This window comes from Petaurus breviceps, unplaced genomic scaffold (assembly GCF_028583685.1).
Source record: "Petaurus breviceps papuanus isolate PSGF00001 unplaced genomic scaffold, PetGlider_PUasm1.0 688, whole genome shotgun sequence".
Lineage (NCBI taxonomy): Eukaryota > Metazoa > Chordata > Mammalia > Diprotodontia > Petauridae > Petaurus > Petaurus breviceps.
In genome coordinates, this window is record NW_027186457.1 from 12,996,728 (window position 1) to 13,009,559 (window position 12,832).

Genomic DNA, 12,832 nt, shown 5'->3' on the forward strand with positions numbered 1-12,832 from the left:
TTCTTTCTTTTTTTTCAAATGCTTTATTAACTTCTGATTTACATCATTCATTTCTGCCAGATTTTGAGTTACATATTTTCTCCCCATTTTTCCTCCATCCACCACCCCAAAATAGCAGTCCCATAGAATATCCCCTCTTCCAATCCGCTCTCTCCCATATTTCTCCCATACCCCTTTCCACTTTTCCAGTAGGGCATGGTGGATCTCTATGCCCCAGTGCCTGTATATCTTATTTACCAATTACATGTAAAATAGTATTAATAATAGTATATGTGTGTGTGTGTGTATATAATATATATATACACACACACAAATATTTGTTTTTAAAACTTTGAATTAAAGATTCATTTGCTTCCTCCCTTGTCACACACCCTTACTGGGAAGATAAGCAGTTCAGTATAGGTTGTACATGTGTAGCTAATGCAAAACATTAATATAGTAGATATACTGTAGAAGACTGACTATATTTCCCTCCCTCCTATCCCACCTCCCACTTGTTCTATTCTCTACTTTGATCCCGTCCCTTTTCAAAAGTGGATGCTTCCAACTTCCCTCCCCCCCAGCCTGCCCTCCCTTCCATCATCCCTGCTCTCATCCCCTTCCCCCCTACTGTCCTGTAGGGTGAGATACCCTATTTAGTGTGTATTTCATTCCCTCCCCAAGCCAAATTCAATGAGAATAAGGTTGACCCATTCCCTTTGCCTTCCTATACTTCCCTCCAGTGTATCCATTTCCCCTTGCCTCTTCTTTATGAGATAGTTTACCCCATTCTGTCTCTCCCCATCTCCCCTCATTATATTCCTCTCTCACCTCTTAATTTCACCTTTTAAGTATCATCCCTTCCTATTAAATTGGTCCTGTGCCCTCTATCTATGTATACCTGTAAACATATATACACATTCACATGTGTATTCATATGCCCATATACCCTCACATATAGACCTATATATATATATATATATATATTTCTATTCCCTTCAACTATTTTCATACTGAAAAAAGTTTCATCAGTTACAATTACTGTTTTTCCATGTAAGAATGTTAATAGTTCAACTTTGATAAGTTCTTTATGATTTCTTTTCCCTGTTTACCTTCTCATGCTTCTCTTGCTTCTTATATCTGAATGTCAAATTTTCTATTCAACTCTGTTTTTTTCATCAAGAATGCTTGAAAAGTCCTCTATTCCACTGAATGACCATATTTTCCCCTGAAACATGATACTCAGTTTTGCTGGGTAGGTGATTCTTGGTTTTAATCCCAGCTCCTTTGACCTCCGGAATATCATATTTCAAGCCCTTCGATCCCTCAGTGTAGAAGCTGTCAGGTCCTGAGTTATCCTGATTGTGTTTCCATAATATTCAAATTGTTTCTTCCTGGCTGCTTGTAATATTCTTTCCTTGATCTGGGAATTCCAGAACCTGGCTATAAATTCCTAAGACTTTTCTTTTTGGGATCTTTTTTCAGGAGGTGATCGGTGGATTCTTTCAACCTCTATTTTGCCCTCTGGTTCTAAAACATCAGGGCAGTTTTCCTTGAGAATTTCTTGGAGGATGATTTCTAAGTTTTTTCTTTGATCATGGCTTTCAGGTAGTCCAATAATTTTTAAATTATCTCTCCTGGATCTATTTTCCAGGTCAGTGGTTTTTCCCATGAGATATTTCACATTGCCTTCTATTCTTTCATTTGTTTGGATCTGTTTAATAGCATCTTGATTTCTCATAAAGTCATTAGCTTCCATTTGCTCCAATCTAATTCTGAAGGAATGATTCTCCTTAGTGAGCTTTTGAGATTCTTTTTCCATCTGGCAAATTCGGCTTTTTAAGGCATTCTTCTCCTCATTGCCTTTTTGAGCCTCTTTTGCCAATTGAGTTTAGTCTTTTTTTAAGGTGTTATTTTCCTCAAGTCAGGTTGTTGACTCTCATTTCGTAATTTTCTTGCATTGTTCTCATTTCTCTTCCCAATTTTCCCTCCACTTCTCTTATCTGCTTCTTAAGGTCCTCTAATGGCCTGATACCAGTTCATATTTTCCTTTGAAGCTTTTGGCGCAGGAGTTCTGACTTCACTGTTTTCCTCCTGTTCCATGCTTTGCTCCTTTTTGTCCCCAAAATAGGAGTCTAATGTTGGAATCTTCTGTCTGCTTTGTTTCCTTTGCCTGGTCATGTCACCCCTCAGTCACTTGACTCCTGGGCTTTTTGCCACAGTAAGACTCTGCCACTAGACAGGGGAGCTTTTGTCCCAAATGCTGCGCTTTTTTCAGCTGCTGGAGGTGTTAGATGGGTGCCCTCTTTGAGGCCTCCACTGGCTCTAGCAAGCTGGACACATGTCCCAGGACCTCCACCCTAGACTGCAGTCCAGATCCAAGCAGGTGAAAGCAAGAGCGATTACCCCTCAGACTGGTGCTTGGTCCCCCTATACTCTGCAGGCCAGGAGCTGAAGCCACCACATGGCACTGGCTGGCTGTGCCAGCGTCTCAGTGGTTTCTTACCCCGAGGACAAAAGCCACGCACTCCCACTTACTGGGTCCCAAAGTCCAGAATGCGCTGACCTCTCACTTTGTCCTTCACATGTATGTGTTGATAATTCTGGAAACGGCCACAGCTGCTGCTGATCTGGAATCCCTCCAGCCGGTGGCTGGTCAGGCCTGCCCTGGGGCTAAAACCTCTGTTCACGGTCCTGGGCTCAGCTCCCAGAGCACTGCGCTGGCTGATTCCTGTTGCCCTGCCAGGCTGTCCTCAACAGGAGGTTAGCTTCTCTGTGTCATTTTGTGGGTTCTGCAGCTCCGAAGTTTGTTCAGAGTCCCCTTTTTACACCTATTGGGTGGGGAAGGTGAAAGCCGGAGCCGGTTGGAGGTTGTGCTTCTACTCTGCCATCTTGACTCCACCCCCTACTGGCAAAGTTTCTCAAAACAACACAGTGAGAGAATGGAGATCCGAAAACAAAATTTAATTTTAAGAAGTATAATGAAAAACATGGAAAAGTGTAGGCTGGATAACAGTATGATTAGATATGTTTAAAACTGACTGAATGACTGGACCTGAGTGTTGAGATGATTAACAGATGCTGAGCTGCTGCAGCAGAGAGAAGGCAAGATCTTTGCTAAAATGCCATAGGGATCTGTTTTTAGCCTTGTTCAGTTAAACATTTTTTACCACTGACCTAGATGAAGGCAAGGATGGAAAGTTTGTTAAATGTGAGGATGACATAAAGTTGTGAAGTATAGTTTATATGCTGGATAACTGAAGTCATGCATCTAAAAAGATCCCCACTGGTGGAATGATTGGCTGGGTAAAATAAGCAAATATAATAGGAAATTATCATAACGTTCTAAAATTGGGTCAAAAAATAGGCTACAAAATCCAAGATGGAACTATGTGAGTGAAAAGTGAAAATTATTAGTGGTCTGCAATGTTATTATGAGGTCAACAGTGTGATGTGGAAATTTGGAACTATGGCCAAAGTCACTAAAACTGTGTATACCCCAAAGGAACAAAGGAAAAAAAGGATCCATACATAAAAAATAATATTCATAGCAGATATTTTTTGTTGTAGCCAAGAACTAAAAACTGAGGGGATGCTCATCAAACGGGGAGTGGCTAAATAGATTACCATAATACAAATGCCATAATCTTGGGCTAAAAGAAAAGATGAAATGGATAGTTTCAGAGAAACCCAGGAAGGCTTATATGAAATGCTCCAGAGTAAGGTAAACAGAACCATCAGAAAAATTTAGATATTAAAAAGAAATGAAGAAAACAACAACTTTGAAAGAATTCTGATCAGTGCAATGATAAGTCATGACTCTATAGGGCTGATAATGAAGCATGTTACCTCCAGTGACAGAAGTAATGAGCCCAAGATTCAGAAAAAGACACATTTTTGGATATGGCAAATGTGGGTGTTTTGACTTGATTAGGTGTATTTATGAAAGGATTCTTTTTCTTTTCTTTTTTTTCCATTTGGGGGAGAAATTTGGAAGGCATGGGGGGGCTACCAATAGTTTCGCCAAAAAAAAAAAGAAATGAAAGAGGGTCACTGAAGCATTTTTAAAAATGCACAGAAGGAAGTTCAGAAGGAAACACAGATAAATAAAGCAGTTTTGAAAGTAACAATGAGCTTATTATACACTTTTAAAAAGCAAGTTATACATAATAGATTCACAATTTTACAGAGGACATTTATATTTTCTTTTCTATTTTACATATGGAAATGTTCATTTTTTGGATATTCATTAAATTCACAATATTAAACATACTTCTAAAAAGAAATAGGAGATGCTTTAAAATATTCTCAAAATCACTAATTATGAGATTATATTGCTATTATTTTTGAATATTCTGCTATTTTAAATTTCTTTCCTCCCTGCTCCATTTAAGGGAATATATATATATGTCTATATATGAGGGTACCGTGTTTCCCCAATAATAAGACCTATCCCGAAAATAAGCCCTCCCCTTACTGTGTAAGATTCCTCTAAAATAAGCCCTCCCCCGAAAATAAGCCCCATTGAGATTGCTACTGTAGTGAAGGTGATCCCCTGCGCTACACGCTACATTATGGTACCCTCTGTATGCACCGCCCCTCCCCCCCCCCCGGTGAAACGCACGCTGCGCTCTGAGCTGCATCCAATCAGAGCTGCAGCGGTGAGCGCGTCATACTGTTCTTCCCCAGTGATTTGCTTGCTGGCGCCATTGAGAGCAGTGCCGCGGAGGAGAGCTGAGGCAGGACAACATAAGCCCTCCCCTGAAAATAAGCCCTCTGGTGTTTTTCTTTCCAAAAAAATTAATAAGACAGTGTCTTATTATCGGGGAAACACGGTATATGGGCATAAGAGTACATATGTGAATGTGTGTATATATGTTTACAGGTATACATAGGTAGAGGGCACAGGACCAATTTAATAGGAAGGGATGATACTTAAAAGGTGAAATTAAGAGGTGAGAGAGGAATATAATGAGGGGAGATGGGGAGAGACAGAATGGGGTAAACTATCTCATAAAGAAGAGGCAAGGGGAAATGGATACACTGGAGGGAAGTATAGGAAGGCAAAGGGAAGGGGTCAACCTTATTCTCATTGAATTTGGCTTGGGGAGGGAATGAAATACACACTAAATAGGGTATCTCACCCTACAGGAGAGTAGGGGGGAAGGGGATGAGAGCGGGGATGATGGAAGGGAGGGCAGGCTGGGAGGGAGGGAAGCTTCAGTTCAAGTACCACCTTCTACATGAACCTCAACTGTCAAGGCCCTACTTCTTAAACTATCTTGTATTTAACTACTTTGTATTCATTTGCATTTCTTCTCTTTATAGCTTCCATATATGCTTATATATGTCTGGTTTGTTCCCTATCATAATTATAACATCCTTGTAAGTAAGGGGTTCTATCCATTTATTGTATTTTTATCTGTAGTACTTAATATAGTGCCCAGAACATGTTAGGTGCTTAATAAATATCAAGTGCCTGATTTCTAAATGCTTATTATCATTATTACTATTATTATTATTTTTATTAAAGCAATTGGGGTTAAGTAACTTGCTAAAGGTTACAAGGTCAGCTTTCTTGTGTGGGCATTAAGTATCTGAGGCTGGAACTGATCCTGGGTCTCCCAAGTCTGGGGCCAACACTCTTATTCACTGCGCCACCTAGTGGCCCCAATGCTTATTTTTTTTTTACCAAAAATTATGGTAATAAATTGATTAAGAATAATAATAATGATAGTAATAACTAGCATGTAGTACTTTAAAGTCTGCAAAGCTCTTTAAAAATAAGATCTCATGAAAAAGGGGGCAGAGCCAAGATGGCGGAGTAGAAGCACGACCTTCCCGCGGCTCCGGCTTCCACCCTCCCCAATCCATGTAAAAAGGGGACTCTAAACAAACGTTGGAGCTGCAGAACCCACAAAATGACACAGAGAAGCTAACCTCCCGCTGAGGACAGCCCGGCAGGCTGGCAGGAATCGGCCAGCCCAGCGCTCTGGAAGCCGAGCCCAGCCCCACACCAAGGCTTTAGCCCCAGGGCGGGCCTGACCAGCCGCCAGCCAGAGGGACTCCAGATCAGCAGCAGCTGTGGCCGTTTCCAGATTTATCAATACACAGATGCGAAGGACAACGTGAGAGGCCAGTGCAGTCTGGACTTTGGGACCCAGGAAGTGGGAGTGCATGGCTTTTACCCCCGGAGCGAGAAACCGCTGAGACGCCAGCACAGCCTGCCAGCGCCACGTGGCGGCTTCAGCTCCTGGCCTGCAGAGTGTAGGGGGACCAAGCACCAGTCTGAGGGGTCATCACTCTTGCTTTAACCTGCTTGGATCTGGATTGCAGTCTAGGGTGGAGGTCCTGGGGTGTGTGTCCAGCTTGCCAGAGCGTGTGGAGACCTCAGAGAGGGCACCCATCTAATACTTCCGGCAGCTGAGAAAACCCCAGTGTTTGGGACGAAAACTCCCCTGTCTGGTGGCAGAGTCCTACTGTGGCAAAACGCCCAAAAGTCAAATAATTGAGTGGCAAAATGAGCAGGCAAAGGAAACAAAGCAGACAGAAGATTCCAACATTACACTCCTATTTTGGGGATAAGAAGGAGCAAGGCATGGAACAGGAGGAAAACAGTGAAGTCAGAACTCCTGCACCAAAAGCTTCAAAGGAAAATACAAGCTGGTTACAGGACATAGAGGACCTTAAGAAGCAGATAAGAGAAATGGAAGAAAAATTGGGAAGAGAAATAAGAACAATGCAAGAAAATTATGAAATGAGAGTCAACAGCCTGACTGAAGAAAATAATACCTTAAAAAAAAGACTGACTCAAATGGCAAAGGAGGCTCAAAAAGGCAATGAGGAGAAGAATGCCTTAAAAAGTCGAATTTGCCAGATGGAAAAAGAATCTCAAAAGCTCAACGAGGAGAATCATTGCTTCAGAATTAGATTGGAGCAAATGGAAGCTAATGACTTTATAAGAAATCAAGATGCTGTTAAACAGATCCAAACAAATGAAAGAATAGAAGGCAATGTGAAATATCTCATGGGAAAAACCACTGACCTGGAAAATAGATCCAGGAGAGATAATTTTAAAATTATTGGACTGCCTGAGAGCCAAGACCAAAGTAAGAGCCTGGAAAGCATCCTCCAGGAAGTTCTCAAAGAAAACTGCCCTGATGTTTTAGAACCAGAGGGCAAAATATAGTGAGAGGAGATGGGGAGAGACAGAGTGGGGCAAACTATCTCATACAGAAGAGGCAAGGGAAAATGGTTACAATGGAGGGGAAGAATAGGAAGGCAAAAGGGAATAGGTCAACCTTATTCCTATTGAATCTGGCTTGAGAAGGGAGGGAAATACACACTAAATAGGGGATCTCACCCTCCAGGAGAATAGGGGGTAAGGGGATGTGAGGGGGGATGATGGAAGGGAGGGCAGGCTGGGGGGGAGGGAAGTTGGAAGCACCCACTTTTGAAAAGGGACAGGATCAAAGTAGAGAATAGAACAAGTGGGAGGTGGGACAGGAGGGAGGGAAAAATAGTCAGTCTTTTACAATACATCTACTATGTTATTGTTTTGCATTAGCCACACATGTACAACCTATACCGAACTGCTTGTCCCCCCAGTGGAGGTGGGTGGCGGGGGGGGGGGGGAAGGGAATGAATCTGGAATTGAAAGTTTTAAAATCAAATATTCAAATATATATATATGTGTGTGTGTGTGTGTGTGTGTGTGTGTGTGTGTGTGTATACATATATATATACTATTATTAATACCATCTTACATGTAATTAAGAAAAAAGATATACAGGCACTGAGGCATAGAGATCCACTGGAAAAGTTGAAACGGGTATGGGAGAAAATATGGGAGAGAGCAGATTGGAGGTGGGGATATCCTGTGGGACTGCTGTTTTGGGGGGTTGGGTGGGAGAAAAACGGGGAGAAAATTTGTAACTCAAAATCTGGTGGAAACGAATGATGTAAATCAGCAGTTAATAAAGCATTTAAATTAAAAATTTTTAATTAAAAAAAATAATGTTAAAAAAAAGAATAATGCTGAGATTTGCATAGATTCTCTAATAAAATTTTTTTAAGTAAAAAAAAAAAATAAGATCTCATTTTATCCTCAAAAAACCGCTGGGAGGGAGGTGCTATTTTCTCCATTTTATAGCTAATTTTGTCTAATGTCTACAGAAAAAAATGATGAAAATAAATCAACTGACAATTATTTATTATCTAATATATCCCAACTATATTTTAAATTACAGTTATCTATTGGCATTTGTTACACAGATTTTAAAATTCATATAAACAATTTCTAAATAATTGTGAAAATAATACAGAGTATGAAGAGAATATAGATAATGATGAAAATATATTAAGATTAGATTAAAATTCTTTCAAAAATGAAATAAGAGAATATAAAATTATATGATATTAAAACAAATAATCTTGTTCTTACCTCTAGGTTTTGACATTCTTGAGCTGAATTTGTAGGAAGCCCAATCCATTTTATTTCTTTTTTTTCCTTTGAAATTATATTCATTGCCATTAGCACATTGAGGGCATCATAAACTCTTCGTCTAATATTCTTCTGGTCATAAGCCTGCTAAAAAAGGTTTCATTGAGCCAGGAAGTTTAAATGAAGGCAGAGCCCTTATTTATAGCATGATACTGGCAAAAAGGAAAGGAATCTGCGAAAAATTATAATGGAAGAACAAAAAAAAAATCTCATAGCACTGTGATTAAAATTATGAAGTATTTTTATTTTTGAAAACTGGAAACAGAAATACAAAGTTTGAAAAATAATGGTATAAAGCAAAAATTGTCAAACATACACCCATTATTTACAGCAGCATTTTTTGTGGCAGCAAACAACTGGAAGCAAAGTGGGTACCAATCAACTGGGAACCAACTGAAGAAATTGTGATATATAAATGCAATGAAATGTTACTATGCTGTAAGAAAAGACATATAGGAAGAATTCACAGAATATTTTTATGATCTGATACAGAATAAAGCAAATAGATCCATGAAAAAATATTATACTTAATGACTATAATCATGTAAATAGAACAGAAGAACTGAAAATGAACACTGTGGAATTAAAACAGCTAAGTTTGTCACCAGAGTATGGAATATGACATATTGTCAGACATGCCTGATGTGCTGTATGATTTTATTGAACTACTTTTTTTCCTCTTTCCTTTTTAATCTTTGTTAGAAGGGGTGGCTCACTGAGTAGAAGTGTGAGGAATACATTCAGAAATCAAAGAGTTACATAAACAAAAAGATATCTATAATTTTTTAAAAGAAGGTTTGATTGTGGATTAGAAGGGAATAAACCACTCATTTTTTGGAAGTACTATTAATTCTCTCAAGAGGAGATTACTACTTATTGCAAGGGAACAATCAGTTTATTGAATGGATTTTACAAGGTATCTAGTTAATGAGAAATCTACTCCTTTTGCACTTGTACAATAAGCTCAATAACTAAACTCCTGCTGTATGGATGCCAAATAATTTCTCCAGACATCACCTTATAACAAAATGCTAGTGATGGTATAAGTCAAACTTTATGGGACAAAGGCTATGAGTCTCATCTCTGGCTTCAGGTAAAGTGCTGGATAATATCATTATTGTCTCCAATGGGAGTTTTAGCATACATGGAGTTAGAAAAAGGAAAAAATCATGGGGAGGTTAGCAGCCATGAAGAACCTTACTAGAGCCTTTAAAAAAAATTTTCTGAGAGAGTAGAATCAGGTTATTTTTTAATGATAATAAGACAAGTAGCTTATTAATGTTGAATATAAGACTAGGCACATAAATATCCATATTTATATCACTGTAAATTCAATATATACTACTGAAAAGCAGTAGATTTGAACCTGCTTAATAAAAAATGTCTGGTGAGTCAACACTGATAAAAATACTTCCAAAGTCTCCCTTTCTATAGCGCTACAAAGACACACTTGTGACAAGGTTAAAGAAGAGCTCCAGAAAACTCTGGCTTTATGCATATGCACAAACACATATATACATATGCTAGTCTAATCTGTTCCTAGTCATACATAGTATAACTAACATTTTATTAGAAGAGGAACTGGTAAGACAAGAAGTTGTAACATCTGAGCTCCTTCAGAGCTTATCTTATATCACTAGGGTGCTTACTGTCCATGAAACTGCCTGAGGATTAATTTTTTTTTAAAGAAATTGGGGTTAAGCAACTTGCTCAAGGTTACATGGCCAGTTATTTCTGGGTGTGGTGCTAAGTGTCTGAGCCCAGATTCGATCCCAGGTCATCCCGACTCTGGGGCTGGTGCTCTCACTCATTGAGCCACCTGGCTGTCCCTAAGCAACTGGGGTTAAGTAACTTGCTCAAGGTTACAAGGCCAGGTGTTTCTGAGTGTGGTGCTAAGTGTCTGAGCCCAGATTTGATCCCCAGGTCATCCTGACACTGGAGCCGGTGCTCTTACTCAGTGAGCCACCTGGTCGCCCCTAAGCAACTGGGGTTAAGTAACTTGCTCAAGGTTACAAGGCCAGGTGTTTCTGGGTGGGTGCTAAGTATCTGAGCCTGGATTGGATCCCAGGTCATCCCGACTCTGGGGCCGGTGCTCTTACTCGCTGTGCTACCTGGCCGCACCCTGAGGATTAATTTTTAATAACTTAATTATTCTAAATCATTTGTGAGAGAAGCTTCATATTACTAACAGAAGATAAGTCAATCTAAATAATTTTAAGGGAGTATGGGAAAGAATCAAGAGTCAACAAGAAATATGAACATGGGAAGGTCTTAGTAGGCAATCTAGCATGACAAAAAGACAAGACAAAAAGAAACCGATCAAGTCTTTCTTTTGATACTCAAGTCACCTCCCTACCATGGGCTAGCTAAAAAGGGCCCTGAACTCTGATTTGTCATCACCTATGCTCAGTCCAACTGTGACCACTTAAAACCACTCTGATCCAGCATTCATAAAATACTGTAGGCTCTGCAAAGTTCTTATCTGAGGTAAAAACAAGTACACTGAATGCTACACCAGTCATGATATAATGTTATTTGATTTAGAGTAAAATTCGGCACAGGATGGGCTCATCGTAGACCCCATTCAAGAAGATTTCATTAGTTAAGTTGTAGAGGACCTTGTTTTACCCATAAGGAGATCTTATGGCATGGATCTGAGAATACTGATTCTAGTGTATAATTTTCATCATTTCTTTGATATATATATATATATGTGTTATATATCTTGTAGTTTATTAATGAATACAGATAGTATATAATTCTATAATTATCAAGCCTATAATCAATTATCAAGCTATAATCAAGCCTAAAACCTGAAAATAGTGAGAATTATAATTTTTATGGCATGATATGGTAACATTTAATACTACAAAAATTACGCCCTTTTTATTCACACCAAAGGACAGATCCTGATGTAACATTTTAGCCAGAAAATATGCAGACTATTTTAAAAAATAATTGTAACAGCAAAGATTTTATTTATAAGGAAAGATCTCAAATAAACAGTCATTTGGGGGGGTTACAATTTGCGTATTTTATTAAGTAAAGGCAAGGTATTACAAACTCAAGATTAAAACTGGATAAATTATTATAAATTTATAGTTAATATTTTTTAAACAAGGTTTGTGAGGAATTGAGTGTTTTTCCATACCTGCCAAGAGAACTTAACAGGGGTAGGTAACCTGTGTCTTCAAGGCCCTCTAGGTCCTCAAATGTGGCCCTCTGACTGAATTCAAACTTCACAGAACAAATCCCTTTAATAAAGGATTTGTCCTGTAAAACTTGAACTTAGTCAGGAGGCCACACCCAAGGACCTAGAAGGCCACATGTCGCCTCAAGGCTGCAGGTTTCCCACTCCAGCACTATAATAATATCTTCTACTATAATCAATACCCTCAAATATTAATGATAGGAAATTTTTCTTTTATACTTCAAGTCATTTTAAGGCACTGATTGACACATGATTATACAATGACCAACAAAAACATGTATTCAGAATTAAGTTAGGTAAGCACCAACAGGAAGTAGTCTAAACACTATAACTCGAAGCAGATACTGCCAATATTAAATAGCTTAACACATCAAATCATTCTCAAAATGTGACTCAGGGCTGGAAAACTGATCACAGATGATTATCAATCACAGCCAGCATGTCTGTGCTTTTCAGCATTCACAACTAGGTGAATACCAGTAAGACGACTAGGTATATTTTTACAACATCAAATTCACTGTGACATTGAAACTGAAATTTCAGTATTCAGGAATAGCAAAGATTTATTTCATTCACTCTGATCAATTTTTGACAAATTTGTAGTTATAAAGTATGCACCTGCAAGCATATACACACATGTAAGTGTTCACATGTACATATCCATGTGTACACACGATATACATTCAAGTATATATACACATATCTGAAGTCTATCTAGTAACATGTATGCATGTAATGTAGACACAAACATGTACAACACTATCTATTTTACTCAGCCCTTTAGATATGGGCTGATATATATATTTTTTTAAACAACTGGGGTTAAGTAACTTGCTTAAGGTTACACGGACAGTTATATTGTGCGGGTGCCAAGTATCTGAGGCCGGAACCAATCCCAGGTCTCCAGATGCCAGGGCTGGCGCTCTCACTCACTGCACCACCTGGCCGCCTCAATGGGCTGATATTTTTAAGCATATCAATGTTTACAAAGAATGATAGCAATGATGTATACATTCATAGCACTAGCATGGCACTAGTATGATGCATTCATCTAAAAAATTAGAAATAAAGTCTATTTGTTAATATCTATTAAAATTTTCATACAAGACCCATATATGCTTTTAATCAAACATTCTCTT

At 38.8% G+C, this 12,832-nt stretch overlaps 1 protein-coding gene across 16 annotated transcripts in view; it reads right to left on the reverse strand.

Annotated features, from left to right (window-relative positions):
• The window catches only part of TFDP2 (transcription factor Dp-2), a 172,534-nt gene that overhangs the window by 24,099 nt on the left and 135,603 nt on the right, over window positions 1-12,832 (reverse strand). For 14 of the 16 annotated variants that reach the window (XM_069104661.1, XM_069104657.1, XM_069104658.1 and 11 more), the window contains one exon: window positions 8,423-8,569. In XM_069104661.1, coding sequence (XP_068960762.1) covers window positions 8,423-8,569 — 147 coding nt within the window. The remainder of the gene's footprint in view (window positions 1-8,422; window positions 8,570-12,832) is intronic. The other 2 variants (XM_069104662.1, XM_069104659.1) reach the window with 1 other exon arrangement.